At 37.1% G+C, this 21,352-nt stretch overlaps 1 protein-coding gene across 1 annotated transcript; it reads left to right on the top strand.

The window, feature by feature from the left end:
- The first annotated feature begins 695 nt into the window (after positions 1–695).
- cers6 (ceramide synthase 6) lies at positions 696–21,319 on the top strand. Its single transcript, XM_028023237.1, has 11 exons — positions 696–1,435; positions 3,909–4,014; positions 4,122–4,252; positions 9,498–9,555; positions 11,613–11,663; positions 11,756–11,848; positions 15,483–15,611; positions 16,443–16,549; positions 18,899–19,055; positions 19,356–19,379; positions 20,336–21,319. Exons 1-11 carry the CDS (start codon positions 1,266–1,268, stop codon positions 20,489–20,491), a joined length of 1,182 nt encoding a protein of 393 aa, XP_027879038.1. The 5' UTR covers positions 696–1,265; the 3' UTR covers positions 20,492–21,319.
- The last annotated feature ends 33 nt before the right edge of the window (positions 21,320–21,352 follow it).

Below are 21,352 nucleotides of genomic sequence, written 5' to 3'. Positions count from 1 at the left end.
AAGAGTTTAGCTATGTTAAAAAAGGGACATCACGATTTACATTATTGCCAGCTGAAACCTGTAGCAAAATATAAAAATATGAAAAAATAAAAAAAGCACTTACACATTTATCCATAACCACAGCTTTGCTAATAAAGAATTTAATTAGATCTTCTTCTGCTTGTTTTCTTAACCCATCAATGCAATCAATCAATGGGCACAGATTATTATGTGCCAATATGCCAATATTATGTGCCAATAATGTTATCAATCAGAGATACTCCTCAGCACATAACTCCACAAAATTAGTATTTTCAGTTTGATGATATATCATACTTAAATAATAAGCATAGGTATAGGTATAGGTATTGACGTTGATATTGGTATAGGGATTGGTATTGGTATTGGTATCAGTGTCAATATCATTGACACTTGCCCTGTATTTACTTAGTATTGGATCAGTACCAAAATATGCATTATCACATTATTGTGACTTTTAAGAAATTACAAAAATTACAAACTTTAACTGAGCAGAAATTATCAGTCTGTTATAACATGATTGAAAGATTATTATTATTATTATTATTACTATTATTATTACTATTATTATTATTATTATTATTAGTAGTAGTAGTAGTAGTAGTAGTAGTAGTAGTAGTAGTACAGCAAAAAGAAACAAGCAGAAAGAGCCAAGCAGAAGAGCTTGATGTCAAATATTTTAAAAATTGACACATATCCGCGGTATTACTTCAAATTGGTCAGAAGATGTCAGAGTTTGACAAGTTACTCTTTGTATTTAAACAATGGTGTTGCATTTCGTGGTCGCATATCCAGCATTTAGCTTAATTTAATGAAGAATCAGTTGAGTTTGTCTGTGAGAATGTTTTGCATTAAGGTCTTGACCCAAAAGGCACGTGATCGCAGATTGTAGACTTACACATGAAATAAGCATTATAAAAGAAGTAATGTACGCATCATCTACACAATAACCCATACTGAGTGTCATTGTGACATTTTCTATTTCTCAATTGGTTTAGATTGATAGACCCGTAGTATGATATTTTTATTACGCTCACTGACAGGACTATTACATGACATTTGAACGCACCAATCAGTTGCTGAGGAGCTGATTGAGTCTACTTCCCTACACTGGGATAGTTGAAGGGAAGCGGACGGACGGCGGTCGCACACGGATATCTCTTCATCAGGCGAGTCGGATCTCCCCGACAGAGACCTCCGAGACGCAGCGAGCCCTCCGTTCCTCCATCGCGTCTTGCTGCAGGGAGATGGCCGGGATTCTGGCGTGGTTCTGGAACGAGCGCTTCTGGCTCCCCCATAATGTGACCTGGGCTGACTTAAAAAACACAGATGAGGCGACGTTCCCGCAAGCCGAAGATCTCTATCTGGCTTGTCCTCTGGCTTTCTGCATCTTTATGATACGGCTGGTTTTTGAGAGGTGGGTTCTGAGCTGACGGGGCGAATGAAGCAGGTGGTGATGGGGATGCGCTTTTGTTGTGTCGATGAGACGTCGCGCCGCTGTCCGCTGTCTGTTTCCCCCCCAACCCCCTCTAAACAATGCCATCTTATCTGGCTAGCTCACAATTCACCACGGTTCATCATCCTTCTTCTGCAGGCCTGCAGCGTTGTTTGCCTTTGATGCCTCTGTCAGAGCCGACTGACCGGACCTAACCTGTCCCTGCACACCAAACCTGTTTTTTCCACAAAACAAGAAATAGGCTCCTAACTATTGACGTGTTTTTCTTCTTATTTCAGTCGAGTTGTGCTTTAAATGAATTTTGCCTGTGTTTGAGTTTTATTGTAGAATAATAAGAATGTCTCATATTGTGACGATCACAGCAGTTACAATCATTGAAAGTCACCGAGGCCTCACAGATCTCAGTAAAACGCAGAGCCGAACCAAGATTACACGGGGCCCAAAGCAGAATTTTGTCAGGTGCCCCTCTTCCAGTTAAGCCCATTATCCACACCCATCACAGAATCACTAACACTGTTTGACATATAATATTGTTATGTTGCTTAATGGGCAGCTAAAATGTGTCCCACTCGAATGGGTAGTAAGTCATAGCGCATAAAATACTGTCTATACATCCCAATTGGGTTGTATCCATAAATCCATCCATCTATTCATTCATCCATCCATTTTTTATTCCTACTCCTTGCAGTGTCACAGGGGGCTGGTATCTTTCTCCAGCAGTCATTAGATAAGAGGCAGTTGTTATGGCGGTTGACCAAATCAGCTAAAATTCAAATGGATATTAAGAAAATTCTTTTAAGTTATACAGTGCATCAAGACCCATAAGGGTCCAAATTTTAACCTTATATAGGTAGTTAGTGGGACTATTATGGACAGCCCAGTCTGGGATTTGTTTTCCATACATCTCTTGCAAAGACAAGCTCAATATGTAGTCTACATTAGTCATGAAATAAGTAGAAGAGGAAAAAACTATGGATTCATATACTGTATTTTTGCAGATTTTCCAGCACAAACACTCTCAGGAAGGTCACGGCCAACATGAGCTGTGCATACAAGCAACCACAGACAGTTGTCAATTATTTATTAATGATTAATTATTACTTACTTTATTACTTACTTTCTTTTTTATTTTACTAAATGCTTGTGTATGTTATAATCAAAAGGTATGTTATATTTGATATGGGGTATATGGCTCAGCTGTCAGGGTATTAGCACATTAAAAACAAAAAATATTTTATTTTCTGTCAAGTGAACCAAGATTACGTTTTCTGTTGCTTATCACCATGTCCAGTTAATGTGTAGTGTGCTTTCCTTGTGTTGTGCAAAGCGTAACTTCTGTTAAAAAAAAATAACATGGCTGATGTAGTAGAATTAGAAGTCATTTCCACTGTTTTCTTAATTATTTTAGAATATTCTATATATTTTTCTTCAAAATCATACATATTTCAGCTCTTTCCACAGTAAAATAAATAGGGTAAATAAATTGTGGATATATATATATATATAAAAAATTCCCTTCTCACCCACCGCGGGTGGTTCTTATCCTCTGAGCTCAGGTCCTCTACCAGAGGCCTGGGAGCTTGAGGGTTCTGCACATTTCTGGACTGAGATGTCTGATGTTGTTCCTGGGATCTGTTGTAGCCATTGGTCCAGTTTGGGGGTGACTGCCCCGAGGGCCCCGATGACCACAGGCACCACTGTGGTCTTCACCTTCCAGGCCCTCTCCAGTTCCTCCCTGAGGCCCTGGTATTTCTCTAGTTTCTCGTGCTCCTTTTTCCTGATGTTGTAGTCGCTTGGTATTGCTACATCTACCACAACGGCTTTCCTCTGCTGTTTATCCACTACGACAATGTCTGGTTGGTTCGCCATTACCATTTTGTCTGTCTGGATCTGGAAGTCCCACAGGATCTTAGCTCTGGCGTTCTCCGTCACCTTTGGGGGTGTTTCCCACTTTGATCTCGGGGTTTCCAGTCCATATTCTGCACAGATGTTTCTGTACACTATGCCTGCAACTTGGTTATGTCGTTCCATGTACGCTTTCCCGCTATATATATATATATATATATAACCTATTTAGATATTTTTGTAGTGATAGTGGTCATAGAAATAAACTCTGTAAACTGTGTAAAAGAATAAATATTAGCTAAGATAACACATTTGCTCATTTCTGTGTTTCAGTTTAACAAATACATAGGTATATTGTATATTTTAACCAAACACAGCAGAGAATTTTAATGCGGGAGTTATGGCGTTCTGCCAAGGGTACCATTCTGTCTGTGGGTGGCTCTGGCACTCTAAATGATGCTGAAGTTTATATAGGATTAATAGCCTTTGGATAAAAGACTATTAAATGGTTTAAAGTACCTTCAGTCTTTGTTGCTCTTTCATACATGAAGCATTGTTTTGAACTCTTATGATCTGTGTTTTCTTGCAGGTTTATTGCAAGGCCATGTGCAATGGGCCTGAAGATCCAGGCCAATGGGCCACAAAAGGCACAGCCCAATGCTATCTTAGAGAAGGTTTTCACTGCTATAACCAAGGTGAGGATATGTGCTTTTATGTTTGATTGTAATATGTTTAATAAATTTGTTCTGCATCAAAAATATTAACCTAACACATGGGGTGGTTTAATTTTTTTTTTTGCTAGCATCCTGATGAGAAGAGGCTGGAGGGCCTGTCCAAGCAGCTTGACTGGGATGTGCGCACCATCCAGCGCTGGTTTCGACAACGGCGCAACCAGGAGAAGCCGAGCACCCTCGCCAGATTTTGTGAAAGCATGTAAGACATATCACTCCTAAATTAGCCACATGTCAACTATATTGCATTGAACGAACACCCAAGTTTGACTAAAAACAAATGACAGATTCGTAACCTGCCAAAGAAATCTTATCACAGTGGCCTGTGTATCTGCCTAATGTCGATTGCTGCATCAGTGCTTCGCCTTGGCTCACTGACAAAGCTGATGTATAAGTGAGGGCTGATTTGAATAGGCTGTGCTGCTTTGCCATGCATCAATAAGAACGGCAGTGACAGTAGTAAAAGCAGGGACGATTGATAACCTTATCAGAGCAGGTTTTCATGCTTCCTAAAGTTCCCTCTCATGCCTTGTGCAGGTAGAGCTCAGTTTTGTGTCTGCCTGAAAGGAAACAAGAAAAATGAATCACTTAGACAAATTAGAGATGGTAATGGGGAGAGCTTAAAATGTCAGTTTGAGTTTTGGAAATTTTAGAGTGAAGTCTACATCCTTGCAATTTGTCTGCAAAGTACAATATCAGGCAACATCCAAGAATGTTGGGTACAGTTTATATTTTTCAGGTGTAAAAATAGAGCTGTCTCTCTTTCACACCTGATTTGACTAGCAAGGATTTAAATTACTTTTCTGCAGGAAAATTTAGTCATGGGACTAATTGCTGGTTCATTTGTCATTTTCATGAGTTGACTGGCATGATCAGAACCACAATCCGTCATAAGCTGTTTGTATGTATTTATTGGTTTATTGAATTCCTATAATACCCTAAAAATACTTTACTATTAATGGAAATAAACAGACATGCAGTGAGTTTAGTCCATGAGTAAGAAATTGATTGTTTACTGGTAGATAGTGGAAGTAAAATGGGGTGAAATGTCATCATGGAGGGATGAGTTGGTAAAGGGTGAAACTGACCTGGAGCCTATGGTTTGCCTTGGTACCATTACATGACCCACAAAACAAGACAATGCAGTAATTCAGAAAGAAGTAAAACCTTGTTTTTCATCCATGCTCCACGAGGTTTATTCAGTATAGGGTCAGAGGTCAGTTGGTGCCTATCTCCAGTGCTCAATGAACTGGTCTCTGTTCTACCAAAAAGCCATTGATAGACTGGTTGTCACAAAGGAAAGACAACCATGTATACACACATACACATTGAAACCTGTGGACAGTTTAGAGCAGCCAAATTACCCAAAATAGATTACACTTCAACAAAAGTTGAACCGTAGCATGCATGGAAAGAACATGGAAACCACGTAGAAAGTTCCTGATTAGGATTTGAATCCAGGACAATCATGCTGCAAGGTAACAGTGCTAACAACTATGCCACTGTGTCCCTCTGTATTGTTTACAGGCAAAATACAGTTTTTAAGAAATGGTTAGGGAAAGGCAGTCCCATTTAAAACAATAAAATAACATAGAATAAGCAAACAGAAAACTCTTTGCAACTTCTAAAATCATTAACGTAACTCAAGGGATGCATCCGTAAACTTTGTAAATAGAAAACTCTAATTCTATTTTGCACTTTGCCACTAGCACCATAATGAGAAAAATAAGCAAAGGCACCAAAAAACTGGAAAGTTTTCAAAAATTTTAGAACTAAAAATACAATTTAAATTTTTTCATGTTTAATAATCTTTAGATTTTATGTGATTGCTCTTCAGAACATATCCAGTGGATATCTAATAATCTCTTTTTTTTTTTTTTTCCTTTTGGCAAACAGAAGTTGAAATGCTACTTTGGCCTTTTAAGTGAGAATCAAATGATGCTTCAGTTCCAGTTAACCACTTTCATGCTGTGGGTTAATAGTTAAAGCCATTTGATAAGAAACCCACTCAAGATGCGAACAAAGAGCTGGCTAATCTGCAGTAATGCATTTGCCATCAGGGAGATTGTAGTTACTTAGCAGCGTGATGTTAAAGGCCAAAGAGCCAGTTTTGTTGTCAGAGCCGAGTCATGTCTGACACCATCGGAGCAAATCTGACAGTCTGAGACACAGGGAGCCTCGCATCCCCTGATCCGCCTGAGGCTGCTGTTCTCTCAGGAGAACACATTTGACTGATTAGACCACTGGACTCGTGTTACAACATCACAGAGGATTCTCAGAAGACAAAAGCATGCATTCTCTTGCTCAAGAAGAAACTGGAATTTTGCCCCTCTCAGCTTTTCAACCATGCTTTCTGGCGGTTAAAGAAACAACTGCGCGGACGCTGTTATCTGCAGCGTAATTAGCGTTGCAGACCTCTGGGCTTTGCAATAGTTTGTCCAGGTTGTCTGCCTCGGTTGTTGCGGGTCTCCAGACGAGGCTGGCTTCAGTCCCTTCTGCAGCAGTTGTGCTGTAATTAAGCTCTCGTGCCCAGCTGTCCCAGACTGATAGGATTCTTTGTCTCTCCGTTGTGTGGACCGCTGATCTGTTTTGTATTCTTTTCATTATGCAAACACACAGTGTGTAGAAAGCATGTTTACTGAGAAATAATGATGACTGCATAGAGCTTTTGTTTGGAAGCTTTTGTCTTTTCTTACCCCAAATATACAGCAAAAAGAGTAACTAAGATCACACTTCTATTTTTAGAAAGAAACATATAGTGGGATAGCTCCTAGAATAAAAATTTCAGCTGAATTAAAATAAATAAAATTAGATGATGAAAGTGAAGTTTTTATAGTGAGGTTTTACAGTTCATCTTCTCTTCAGATTTTCTTTATTACGACAAGATGAGTGTAGGCTGGGTGTCCTCACCGGCTCCAGTTGCTGAACGTCTCTTTCACTATCACTATCATCTTTGCTTTTACAAGGAGTAAAGAAATGTCATCACCTCAACATGGGTTTTAATCAATACAGGCAGTGGGGGGGTTTTGTTGTGTGTTTTCTGTTGCATATTTAAATATCCACTTAAGGGGGATTTGGCGCCCCTGTGTTGTAAACAATGTAAACAAAATAAAAACAGTTAATATCTAAAATCATTATTTCTGACTGGGTAAACTTAAAGAACCACTTAATAGTTCTTGACATCTAGGATAAAATTTTAAAAAAAATAGTATGAGATTTTTTTTTTAATCCTTAGACTGGCCAAATCGGAACTGGATTATTCGGCACTAAACAGAAATTCTTTAAAGCACAGTTTGAATTCTCCAAAACTGTTTCTATTTATGAAAGTACAATTAAGGAGCAATTGAAGTTTTCTTGTTTTTTGCCCTAGACCCCTTTCAGTTGAGACAAAAACAAAACAACTACAAGATATTGATTGGTCGAAGCTGTAGTAAGTTTTTCAAGATTTATAGATTCTTTGAAATAGTTTGAGACATATTTGTGAAACCAAAGACACTGTCTGCTGTTTAGAATAAAAGGCCATTACCATGTTTTTACTTGTGCAAATCAATTCCCTAATAAATTAAACAAAAGAAAAAAGGCTGAGTCATGTGAAAACAAACCATTAACTGCCAATCAATACTCTTAAATCCTTCGTGGAGAAGGTAAAGTAAATGAAGCAGCATCAACTTTTATTATTTTGTTCCTATCATTAACCAGAATAAGTGTGTAATTGTCTTTGCCCCTGTTTTAGCTCTTGGAATAAAACAGTTCGGCCTACTACCAGGAACAATTTATTGTTTGGATATGTGTTTATTTTGAAGGGACAGTATTTGTCTCATAGCATTTCAATAGCCTTGTTTATTTTCTGTTAATAAAACGGTATTTAAACAATATTTTGCAATTTATTTATACCATAAGGGGAGTTCATCATAGCACAAAATTGTCACTGTTTACACTTAACAAGCATCCCTCTGTTGGGTGCTAATGCTTGATAATTAGATGACAAATCATCATTTATCTCAACAGCAGGTTGTGCTGTCTGACAAAGTGTCAGCAATTTCGACAAAAAAACCCCAAAACATCTGTGTTTGACTTCAGAAACTCTATTCAAAGAATGTTGTTGTGAGTCATTGGGATATTTTTTTGTGCATGGCAGCATTTCAGCCACACTTAAGACTCTCGCAGGCTTGATCAACCAGTTGCCATGCAACAGTCTTTTACTATGTGCCAGGTACGCTCGTTAATTTGTTTTTACAATACTTTTGATCATGTACATCAAGCAACTAATGATGCTTTCCCATAGGATGTATGTTGTCTTTGTAATTATTTTTCTGCTGTTTGTTACAACTAGCTTACAACTGGATATTTCAAACAACCACAGAAAAGGGCTAGATTTTGCTGATATGGATACATTCAGATAATAATATAGATTCATGCTCCTCTTCATTGAGGTATTGAGGGTTTCAGGTCTAACTGAAGTCAGCTGGAGCATCTGTGTTTGAAAAAATAAAAAGGAAAGCTATGTTTCTACTCTCTCATCCACCTATATATATATGATAATTATCACAATTATCACAAGATAATTGTGATAATTCTATCACAATTATCTTGTGATAGAAATAAATTACTGTGTATATATACACAGTATATATATATATATATATATTTTTTTATTTTTTTTTGGCAGAAAATCCTGTGTCCTCGTTTCCCAGCGGGATTAATACAATATTTTTCAACTGAATTTGATTGATTTGAATGTAGCCTGCATGGGTTTAGCTGAAAATTTGCCTTTGCTTGTTGGATAGTTTTAAATTCTCATTCTCCCTTGCTGACTGTTAAGAGCCGTTTTCATAAAGTAGGCACGTCTTCCTTGTCAGCAAGTCTTTGATCACAGCCGTGTCAAAAATATCTTCTTTGTAAACCTCAGAGGCAGGACTCCTAATCACATCACTGTGCAGAAACTAAAGTATATGCAGGATTATTTAAAGCACAGAGCGGGGAGGGTTGGAAGCAGACCTAAGAGGAACACGTCACCGATTGTCTGCACAGGACAATTATCTTGTGATAGAAATAAATTAATGTTGCACAGCACAACTTATGGTACAAGATTCCTTGAAATCTTAATATTTCCACATTTTTAGTCTTTACTTGTGAAAATGAACCTTCTTTTTGATTCAACATAGATTTCTCAACAAAAAGATTGAAAATATCCCTTTGTAAATTTCTAATTAAAAAAGAAGCTAAGAGAAGTGAAATATTTCACCTGCAACTAACATGGATTTGCAGGTAAACATTCAAAGGCTCAAAAGAACTTGTTACAATTATTGTAGTGTCAAGGTCATGGATGGTCTTGACAGTCTAATCATAATGTAGCTACAATTTACTGGGAGATTGAGTGATTAATTGACAACAAGTGAAGAAAAAAATGTATAACACTGAATATGTTTTCTTCTTATTTACTCCAGGTGGAGATTTACATTCTATCTGTATATTTTCACCTATGGAGTGCGGTTTCTTAAAAAGGTAAGCTTCTTTTAACCCCCAGTCTTTTAATGTAAATGGCACAGCTAGAAGTACATACAGTGTCTTGCAAAAGTAATCCCACCCCTTGAACATTTTCATAATTTTGGGGATCATTCCTTAAAATTCAATGTAACCAGTGTGTCATTTAATCTCAATATACATGTTTTTAAGGCCCTCAGAGTTTTGCTAGTGAACATTAGTGAACAAGCAGAACTATGAAGACCAAAGACTGCAGCAGACAGGTCAGGGAAAAGTATAAAATAGGGTTAGGTTATAAAACATTCATTGATCCATCCATTTTCTGTACACCCTTGTCCCTAGTGGGGTCATGAGGGGTGCTGGTCCCTATCTCCAGCGAACGTTTCAGGTGAGAGGCGGAGTACGCATTGGGAAAGTCGCCAGTCTGTCGCAGGGCAACACAGAGACAGACAGGACATACAACCATGCACACACCCCTTCACACCTAGGGAGAATTTAGAGAGATCAATTAACTTGACAGTCATGTTTTTGGACTCTGGGAGGAAGCCGGAGTACCTGGAGAGAACCCACGCATGCACAAGGAGAACATGAAAACTCTATGCAGAAAGACCCCGGGCCAGGAATCGAATCCAGGACCTTCTTTCAGCATACAGCACCTTGCTGTGGGAAAATGTTACTTCAGCAAGGACATGGAAGCTGGTGTGACTTGATGGAAAGATGGTTGGAGCTAAACACAGAACAGTGATGTTAGACAATTTGTTAGAGGCTCCAGAAGACCTCAGACAAAAAATGTTAGAGATTAATCTTCCTGCAGGACAACAACAATAAGCATACAGCTACAAAAAACTGGTTTAGATCAAAGATTATTTAAGCTGTAGAGTGACCCTGTCACAGCTAAGTCAAATTGAGAATCTGTGGATAAACATAAATTACCAGATACTATTTACAGAACTTCTACAGCCAATCTGATTAAGTTTGAGATATTTTGCAAAAGCTGAATGTGCAGGTCTGTTAGAAACATACCCCAAACAGCTTGCAGCTGTAAAAAGTAAATATATTGTGACTTTTTATATGACAATTGATACAAAAAGTCTTTGTATCTGAAGTTTTAAGTGTGATAGGCTTCTAAAAATGTCCACCGTTTAATAGGCATAATGCCTATTAAACGGTGTTGTGCAAAAGTTAAAATTTTCTTACAATTTTTATTTTGTTCGGTAAAATAGCAATGATAATAAATGATTCTTCCAGTAATGTTCTGTTGCCAGTTCAACTTCTCTGACTGCATTAAATATTTTAAAAGCATTATTACTCACATTTGGTCATTTAAAATGTTGATTTTTGCTACAAACTTTAGCTTTTTAAAAGTTCTATATGTTTAGTATTGGGACTGACAATTCCTTGTTCTTTCTTGTTGCATTGTTGCACCAAAGCATCTTCTTTAAATAGGTGCATTCTCACCTTTAAAAAGCTGCAACAATATTTATCAGAGCCTCCCAGTACTCCTAGTTAAGAATCTGCCAGGTACTGATTCTGCTGAACGCTAAGAACAAAAAGCCACGGGAGATGAATCTGAGAATGAGTCAGCTGACTGATTATTACTGAAAAATAGAGCTCAGGAGGTTTCACATATTTCATGCATATATTCATGAAAGTGCATACATAATAGCAATCACGACAGGAGCTAAGAGAGAGTTGGAAAAAAAGTCTCTGAGACACAAGTTGCATGACGAAGCACTTTGTGAAAAATAGCTCACTCCCCGGCAGTTGGTGCTGCAGGCGCCAGCCTCCAACCTCCATGGGATTTATTAATAGAGCAGGTCTGGAAAGCAGTGCAGGAGAACTAAACTCAAACATAGTGATGGGTCACAGTTTGCTTGTAACACATTTACTCAGAATTTAAGTGTAGACTCCAATGGCTCTTTAGTTCAGCTTTTTTTCCCATTAGAACATGCAGTGTAATCTCTTTGTCTCATTCACTGTAGTTTTATTTTTTAGTCCTGGATTACAGCCACTCTTACCTCTAGTAATAGGGACATTTTAATTAAGGTCAAAAATTTTTATTTGATTCTTTCCTTCAGACTCCATGGTTGTGGAACACTAAAGAGTGCTGGTACAACTACCCTTACCAGGTAAAAGTTAAGAAAAACCTTCCAACAACTTTACAAAAACGTATCTCCTTCTGGTTAAAATGTTCTGAGACATTCTCCTTATATGTATGCAGCCTCTGACTGTGGACATCCATTATTACTACATACTGGAGCTGTCCTTCTACCTGTCTTTACTCTTTTCCCGCTTTACAGACATCAGGAGGAAGGTAAGGATGACTACAGCATCACTCAGAAAACATTCCTTCTAAAATCACACCTATAATTCACTTTAAAATGAATCACTATAGAAAATACCATTGTCGTCATAAATACCAACCTCTTCTGACTCACTGTTCTTACATAGAAACAATTATATATAGCCTGTCTGGCCTGAAGTTGGTTTCCTGCCTTACTCGTGGGAAACAGCAAAATATCAAAAATCCAAAAATCTTGTGATGCCCAAAAGGTTCTGCAAGCATTTCCTAACTGATACCACTGACATCGTTTTTATTTTGCAGCTGTTTGCCTAATATATATTTAGCATCCTTCCATTTTTTATAAAATCCTTTACAACTGTAAAAGTTCCACACTTTTCAAGTCTAGAAATACGTGAACAAACCACCTGTTTTTAGGTGTAATTTTGTTTTGAGTCATTAAAAATATAATCAAAATTAGGCGCAAAGGTTTTGGTTCATAAACGTGAATGGTCTTGTATTGCCTTCATTAACTTTTGCCTTTTTGCCATGCCCTATAATGGATTATTTATGAAAGAACCAGAGGCAAGGTGATGTTACACAGTGTGATGGAGTACTCATGAAAAGAAAAAAAAAACTTAGGCTTCTATAATATTTTAGAACAGACAGAATGATTACAGTGTTGTTAGTACGTCCTAGCAGCCGAAACCAAATAGAGAAACCTTGTTACATTGCTGTGGTTTCTCAGGCATCGTGTTTGAATATCCTGCTTATACTCAAAATAACTTCACTTAGTACTTCTTCCTATACTGGATAGTGTTGTTGTTCACAGGACCTCTTAGCGCTAAATATGGTGCATTGACTGTATGGGGAAAAATAGGATTTCTAATTTAGGGCCAATCAAGTTGAGAATCAACTGATCTCTACTAAAATTAAGAAAATTATTTATTGTCAAGAAATAATACCCAAAAAGGTGCACAGTAGCATGCTGTAAGTTTATATTACCCCATTTTTAATTGAAGTAATTAACTTTTATCATTAATAATATCACCTAAAGTTTTACTTTGTTAGATATCAGGGCTTGAAATAATATATATCACAAAACAATGTGATCATTTGTGATAAATAAAACATTTTCTGACTCCTCTCTTTCTTATATGCTATTACGGTGCTTCTGACTTTGCCAGCTAGTATTTTCGTCACTAGCTGGCTCATGTTTGCGTTTCTACAGGCATCATCAAAGACGCACAATATTTTATTGGCTTGTAAATTTACAAACCATTCATTGAGATTTTACAAATTAAACTGTGATGATGCAATATTTGCAATGTGTTCTGCCACTCTGGTAGCTAGACAATATTGTAGTTTGTTATTTTTTTAAAGTTCAACTTGGTCAGTTCACCAACTCATTATTATTATTATTATTTTATTGTATTTTTTGTGAAACTGGCAACACTTTTGGTTCATTTGTTGTTTGCATGTATCACAGTCATGATTGTTACTCCCTCCTCTGGTTCATCCACAGCTCTGCCCTCTGCCCTTTCCATCAAACTCTCTGCACTCAGAGCAGACTCCATGATGCCATGCTGTTTGCCTCCACTCTGTCATCTCTCTGTTGACTGTTGGCATGTGTTTCTGTTTTTGTTTCTCCTTTCAGTTTATTTCATGCACAGCACTAGACTGAGGAGGGTCCTCTGCATCTCCTGCCAATTCCAGTATGTTTCTCCCTGCACACTCTTGCCTTCGTTTTCAGTCTGCATCTTGTGTCCATCCTGTTCCTTTTCATCCTCCCTCCTAATTTACTTAACCTTCTATACTGGTTCTAATTGCTTACAGCTAAAACCTTCCGGTAGCTAAAGAATTGCAAGGGCACATATGCCCATGTCTCTACGTGCATTTTCATTCACATGGAGCTCCATTTAAAGCTATCCCAAATTTAAGGGGTGATACTAAGGTGGTACTACAGGCTGATTTTATTATTATGTTACAGTAATGTTCAGCTCAAGTCCTATTTGGTTTCTAATTTCATTGTATTAATTTTTTTATTTTTTTTTATTTTAGGGTATTTTGTGGTAGTAATGTTACAAATAATCTTGAATGTGAAGTCATAAACATTGCAAAACATCATTGAAACTAGTCACGTTGCAAATGCAACTTTGATGTCACTTATTGGAATTTATTGTAACAGATGAACATAAAGCTGCAAATTTTATTGTGAAAAAAAACATGTCAAATGTGTGAAGAAAAATGTGATAGGTTTTTGTTTCATGGCCCCTTTTACTGAGTTGTATTCTAAATAAATAGTAAATGGAAATAATCTTTCCATTTACCTTCAGAAATTACCTACAATAATTGGTAAACAGAACAGTTTGTGTGTGATTTAACCTTCTGTGAAGGCATCAGAGGTTTGTTGACAACACTGGTGAACAACCAGCATTATGAAGAGCAAGGAACACAGCAGACAGGCCACCAATGAAGTTGTGAAGCTGTTTAAAGCTTTAAACATGACAACACTTTAACTTTAACCATCTGGGCTACTAGCAAAATGCTACATGTGGCTAATGATGCACATCACCCAACATACATCATGTCAAAAAAAACGTGGTAGCAGCATGATGCTGTGGGGGTTCATCTCTTCAGCGGGGACAGGGAAGCTGGTCAAGGCTGGTGACAAGGTAGATGGAGCTAAAACAGGCAATCCCAGAATAAAAATGGTGACGTTTAAGATGGAGACTCACCTTCCAGTGGGCTCATGACCACAAACATATAGTCAGACTCAAAGCTACAATGACTAAAAGCTAAAATGGTCTAGTCAAACTCTAAACGTAAAAAAATATAAATGAAGAAAGAGGAGTTTCCCCTGACGAACTGTCACACTTACGTAGTTACCAAGCAGAGATCGGTGATTTTCACTTAAACAGTACTTTATTAATTCTTGCAAGAATGAGAACAGCAAGCATATCCAGTGTCTGTTAAGACTGGTCTGTTCTATCTAGACTTTGAGTCACTACCTACTGATACGTGGGTTATCACAGAGTTTCTCACAAGGAGTCTGGGAACTGATATTTCTGGCTCATCATTAGGACGTTAACAAAGATCTTTGAAACCTTGAAAATGCAGGAGCTTTCCATTCTTATCTAAACCCTTCCTAAGTTCCATTAGGGTGAAAACACAATGAGCCTCACATTAATGTGGCTACAGCTAGAAGACGCAAAGTAAATACATTTTTGTGTTTTACAAACAAAGAAGGAGAAGATATTTTCTATAATTGCACTAACCTAACATTGTTTGGCTATTTTGCAAAGAAGAAAGGACAACATAAAAAAAACTAAGCTAAATACTAATGCACACCAATTTTCAGGTTGCTTTATTAAACATTTTATAAAGCACATGCCATTTTCTTATACACACTTCACAATTATGTCCTGCCTGTGTATACTTCAGATCCAATAAAATACATATGTTTGTGGATTTAGCAAACTTCAAGGACTGTGAATAAATTTGCATGCTCTGCCAAACTCAAGTACAACAACTTGCAGCACAAAATGTTCATAAATCTGAAGATATCAAAAGTGCATTAGCTAGTTCTATTTAAAGGCCATATGCAGTGATGTTTAAAAATACTTTCTGTAGATGCCTGATATTTCCTTGGCAACTGTCTCTGCAGGATTTTCTGATCATGTTCCTGCATCACGTGGCAGCGATCTCTCTCATCGTATTTTCTTATGTGAACAACATGGCACGAGTGGGAACTCTGGTTATGTGTCTACACGATGCAGCCGACGTGCTGATAGAGGTGAGACCCTGCCAGAAGATTAAATGTTGTAGATGGATGAGCATCTGAGAAATGAGCTTATGTCAACAGCAGGGTGTTCAGAGATATGTTCATTACAATAGACTGCAATCCATGTGTAAATCCTGACCCTGCTTTGTGGCTCGCAGTTAAAAGGCAAAACGTACAACACTAAGCATGTCCCTTCATCTGTCAAACAAGGTGGATCTCCTTTTATGTCAATTATGTGATCTAGCTTGGTGCTTTCAGATTAATATGTACTGGTTGTATTGCTCTAGGAAGCAATAGGATGATTGCAGATGCATTGTTTGTATCTTTAACAGCATTTCTTAAAAATGCATGTAAGTGAAGCATTGTGTTATTCACACTTGATTGTTTATGCTAATTGGAGTTTATAGGAGGAATTAGTTATTCATGACTTTGTTTCTTCCTGCAAAGATCAGTTTCTTATAACTGTTAGAAATTTGAAAGACAGGAGGACCTGCCCTTCAAGTAAGGCAAATGTGTGCTGATCGTCCTACAACAGGACATAGCTACAAAAACAAATGTATAAACTTGACCATATTCACAGTCAGAGAAAGAAGTTCAAACAATGTGGGTGAGTGATAAACACAAGCTGTATCCATGTTCCACATTCATCTTCAGCTTTATCTGTTTAGCTAACTTCAATATTTTTGGGGGTTTATTTTTTTTCTAGCTGTTTTGTTTTATGTATCTAGACGGAATGAGATTTATTTTTGACTCATGCTTTAGGAAAAGAACCTTCTATCTGTTGCATTGTCGGTAATATTTGTGGTTTTTGTCTTTCTGGTTTTTGTTTTTATTCTATTGCAGGCTGCCAAGATGGCCAACTATGCCAAATGTCAGATACTGTGCAACCTCCTGTTTGCAATGTTTGCAATTCTTTTCATAACTTCCAGGCTGGGAGTTTACCCCATCTGGTAAGAATTATTTATTTTCTCTGTGATCCAAAACTGGCATCTCCGTTGATGAGAGACTTAAGTACAGCGGTATTAGGTGCCTGCATTTGCACACAGTTCAGTAATCTTACAGGCAGCCAGAGCTTCAAATCCCGAGCAGCCTCAACTCAACATGTTTTAGTAGCTCATGTTCGAAAATGCACATCAGAGCCATCAAGATCTCAGTCCTTTTTTTTAAACTCCTTTCTCCACAATGGTTTGTGATTTGGACAGATTTGTGTGAATGTTGTTGCTAAGTAATAGTTACTATGGATACTACAGCTTTAACCTTTCAAAGAAAGACAAACCAGCTCATGAAAAGCAAATCATTGTGGTTCTACTCTACCACTGGAGACAGAACCAATGAATTTATGTGATTATCGAAACATCAAATAAGTGTTTATTTATGGAAACTTATTTCTATGTCTGGGGGATTTTTTTAATATAGTCTAACATGTGGCTAATCCAACTTCATTTTTGTTTTGGAGAAAAAAGCAATTTTAATTAATTTTTTTTTATTTCCACCCAAACAATTGTCTAATTGCATTCCCCTGAAAATGCTGATTAAAACTGGCTCAAGATATTAGGAGATCAGAAATCTAATTTCAGCCCTTGAATACACAAAAGTCATCTTTCAGTCAGCAGCAGCAGCTGTGCGATCAAGACTTCATTAAATGAATGTAGGCATGATTTACATTCTGGGTCAGGCAACTAAATTTTTTCCACTTTTGCTTCTAATAGAATCTCTTAATCTATCTCCTAATGCTATTTATGCTATTTTGATGCATGTTTAAAATTCAATCTAAAGACAGCATTTGAATGACTTATTTTATATAAGAAAGCCTTTGTGGCATGTAAATCAGTTTTAAGCTATTTAAACCTATCTGAATCACTTAGTTACCTGTTTTTGATTTCAAACTGTCATGTAATGATTCTGCACTATATTTTAGTCAGTTCCTCCATTGCACCATTTTTAAAGTTGTTGCCATGACTTCAGTATCTGGAGGATGGCTCACAGGCTGCTGTTTGCAAGGAACAAACCAGGGATGAATTGAACTCAGATCCTCAACATAACATTTAGTTGCTGTAAATAGAGACTGCAGATGATCTCTTTGTATTCATTAGTTGTTTTGATTAATTTTGTGTTGCTTGTAAATCTCATTATATTAAAATGTTATGAAAATATATAGAACTAAATCAATAATTCCTTTCAAAATCAGAAATTTACATGTTAGATATATGCATTTCAAACATGTATATATTATATTTTTATGATTATGTCTTACAGCTAATGAGACCCCCAAATTCTTCTTTTTTTTAAATAAAATTACAAAACCATTTTTTATACTGATTTTATGGTTGCACTGTATGGTACACAATCTTGAAAAAACCTGCTGCCTTGACAGCTGCCCAGCAGACAGTCACTAAAACACTCCAGAAAAAGTTTAGACCACAAAAGATTATTCCAAAAGAAACTGTCCAATCAGCATGCTATATTCAGCCATATTTTCTGGAAAGTTGACTAGAAGGAAAAGGTATGACCAATCAAAAGAGATAAAGCATCAAAACAATTGTGACGCCAAGCATATGCAATAGTTTGGGGGAGATTGTGACATCAGTTTCAAAAGTCACCACATATAGACTCTCCTGAAATTGAGTCAATGTCAAAGGCATGTTTTCTGTAGGGCTGCTCAGTGGCGCAGTTGGTGGCACTGTTGCCTTGCAGCAAGAAGGTCCTGGGTTCGATTCCCGGCCCGGGGTCTTTCTGCATGGAGTTTGCATGTTCTCCCTGTGCATGCGTGGGTTCTCTCCGGGTACTCCGGCTTCCTCCCACAGTCCAAAAACATGACCGTTAGGTTAATTGGTCTATCTAAATTCTCCCTAGGTGTGAGTGTGTGTGTGTATGGTTGTTTGTCCTGTATGTCTTTGTGTTGCCCTGCGACAGACTGGCGACCTGTCCAGGGTGTACCCCGCCTCCCGCCCGGAACGTAGCTGGGGATAGGCACCAGCAACCCTCCCGACCCCATTAGGGACAAGGGTGAACAGAAAATGGATGGATGGATGGATGTTTTCTGTAATAAAAAAAAGACTAAAGAGTTGCTCAGTCCTATTTTCAACTTAAGGAATTTGCATTTGAATGAGAAATGAAAGCCCCAGAGATTAGAAGGAAGAGTAGAAATTAAGAGAATCCAAGTTGATGACAGGATTATTGTCTGAATTCTTTGTATCCAACATCTTATGTTTTTTTATGTAAGAAAAAGAATTGACCTTTTTAAATTTTCCTTTCAAAACGTAAAACTTTAACATGTCATTCTCTCCCTGCTGCTGAAGGATTTTAAACACCACTTTGTTTGAGAGTTGGGAGATTGTAGGCCCGTACCCATCCTGGTGGGTCTTCAACCTCCTTCTGGTCTTACTGCAGCTTCTTCACTCATTCTGGTCCTACCTCATAGTGAAGACAGCATGCAGAGCCATCTCCAAAGGAAAGGTGAGTCACCAGATTCTTCTCCTCTGCATCATTCCTAAATTTATGCTTCTTGTTTAATCATGCTGTAAAAACGTTTTCTATTAAGGTTAGTATTCTTGTGCTGTTTTCCACAGAATAACTTTCTATTTTTAAAAAAAATGCAAAAAATGTCACCCCAACAATTACATTATTACATTCATAATGTTTAGCATCTGAATTTGTTGTTTTATTGTATCTAATAAATAAAGAGAAGAACTGCTGTACTTTTTCCTATCAAATAATATATCTATTCTATGTTCATACTACTTTGCAATCTTCAAGGTGGGGAAGTGGAATCCTTTACATGTAAGTAGTTCCACACAACTAAATGCATAGCTACCACGGCTCAGTACATTCAATATTTTTATTTATACTTTATATCTATTTCAGACTTGTACTGTATTTAACCATCAGATTCTTTTGATTAGTTATATGCCATTGCTCCATGTCTTTAAATTGTTGTGTATGGAATTTGTTTGAAAGTTCTCTGAATATAATTATTTCATATTATGAGTTCAAGCATTAGCAATGCTAAAATCAACATACATATTCTATTAACACTTACAATAGCATGCTAACACTTATTTTTGCATACTGGCACCCCATTTCTAGTATTCACAAATATGATTGCGAATCTTACATTAGCCCACAAAAGCTCAAATTATTGTGCTAACAGTGACATTAGCATGCTAACATTTACTTTATCAATGCTGACACATACTAACTAAGGCTAATGGTTAAGAAAGGTTTTCCTAACAATAATAACAGAAAACGTGCAACAAATGTATTAAAAAGTAAAAATGAGTTTTGAACCAGATCCCACTTATAAATTACCAGCAAACATGCTACAACAGTAAACTGTTGTTCTATGTTGGACATTTAATACTAATAGTCATGATAAAAAAAGTAAACAAAAGCCTTTGTCTGTTTCTTTCAGATCAAATGAAATGGCACAGTTAAAATGTTGTGATTTTGAGTTCAACAATGTTTTCAGATTTAGGTTTTTAAGTGCAAAATGCCTGTTTTTATTGATACATAATCAGAATGTTATTATGAGTGCAGTGAAACACAAGTAGGGCTCAAGTCGTCAAGTTCTTATTCCAATAAACACAATAGAGTGAGTGAGATCATTTCAACCAGCACCTGTTTCAATCTGTCAAAAAATATTTTTTAACAGTCACATAATATGTCAACCACATTTAAAGGATCAAATAAAAAGTGTAGATAAATTAAAGCTATAAATGATCATTTCACTTCTGCAGGTTTCTAAAGATGACCGCAGTGACATCGAGTCCAGCTCTGATGAGGATGACAGCCCTCCTCCCAGTCAGAAGCACCACAGCAGCACCACCAATGGGACCAACAAAAACGGGACCAATGGCTACCTGACAGGAGTCCCGTACCCAGACGAACACTAACTGAGCCGATATCATGCGAATGGAGCCATGCTGCAGACACTACCCACTTATCTGTGTGTCAGCATATGTATGCGTGTGTGGGAGAGTGACTTTAGACATATGGTGGAGACATGAGCATCTCATCTTTGTAAGTTATTGATAGATTTATGTGAATGCTGTTTTGTCATTGGTTCTTTATTAATTTTGTTGTGCAATTTATTTCTCTTCAGCTATATATTTGCATCAAACTACAGTCACTGGCAAATTTAGGGAATCGGTACAACACACTCATTTAGCCAATGAATGACAGCATTTCACTTTATGGTCGAAGCATGCTACATTAATTTACAGCAGTTTGACACACTGCACGGGGTGTTTTTCCCCTTAAGTTTGTCTTTTTTTGTTATTTGATTTGGATGAACATGTTTACAAGTTTTTAGTCAGACATATTTTCTTCTTCTCTTTATGATGTCAGTGTTGACATAATCTTAAAACAGAAACAGCTGTGTTTTTCACCTAAACATCAGAGTATTAGCCGGATTCAGTTTTATTGCTACACCCCCAAAGACTTGCCAAAACCGTGAGTTTTTTTATCACTTACAAATGAATGATAATGTGAAGTTTATGCACATTTGGAAATACATTCTTCACTCAATATGTATATGAGATGTCAATAACGGTAGTATCTGTGTGTGCATCAGGTATGGCTAGATGCTGTATTCTTTATCCAATCATTTTGTTAGATATTCTCGTACATTTCTGGTTATCATTAAATTAAAGGCAATTTGTCCTCTCATGAGGTACATATGAGTTGTTTGAATAATTCAATAATAAAAAATTGCAATTATATCAAATGTGTCTTGGTGTGTATATGCAAGAGGA

Source organism: Xiphophorus couchianus, chromosome 7 (assembly GCF_001444195.1).
Source record: "Xiphophorus couchianus chromosome 7, X_couchianus-1.0, whole genome shotgun sequence".
Lineage (NCBI taxonomy): Eukaryota > Metazoa > Chordata > Actinopteri > Cyprinodontiformes > Poeciliidae > Xiphophorus > Xiphophorus couchianus.
Note: the sequence above shows the minus strand (reverse complement) of the source record. Positions and strands in the feature narration are given on the sequence as shown.

Excerpts from the sequence above, each read along its gene's own strand:
- cers6 (XM_028023237.1), top strand. The coding sequence starts at position 1,266 with ATGGCCGGGATTCTGGCGTGGTTCTGGAACGAGCGCTTCTGGCTCCCC. Across the intron at positions 1,436-3,908 it reads ATACGGCTGGTTTTTGAGAG|GTTTATTGCAAGGCCATGTG; the intron begins GTGGGTTCTGAG and ends GTTTTCTTGCAG. Across the intron at positions 19,380-20,335 it reads GGAAGTGGAATCCTTTACAT|GTTTCTAAAGATGACCGCAG; the intron begins GTAAGTAGTTCC and ends TCACTTCTGCAG.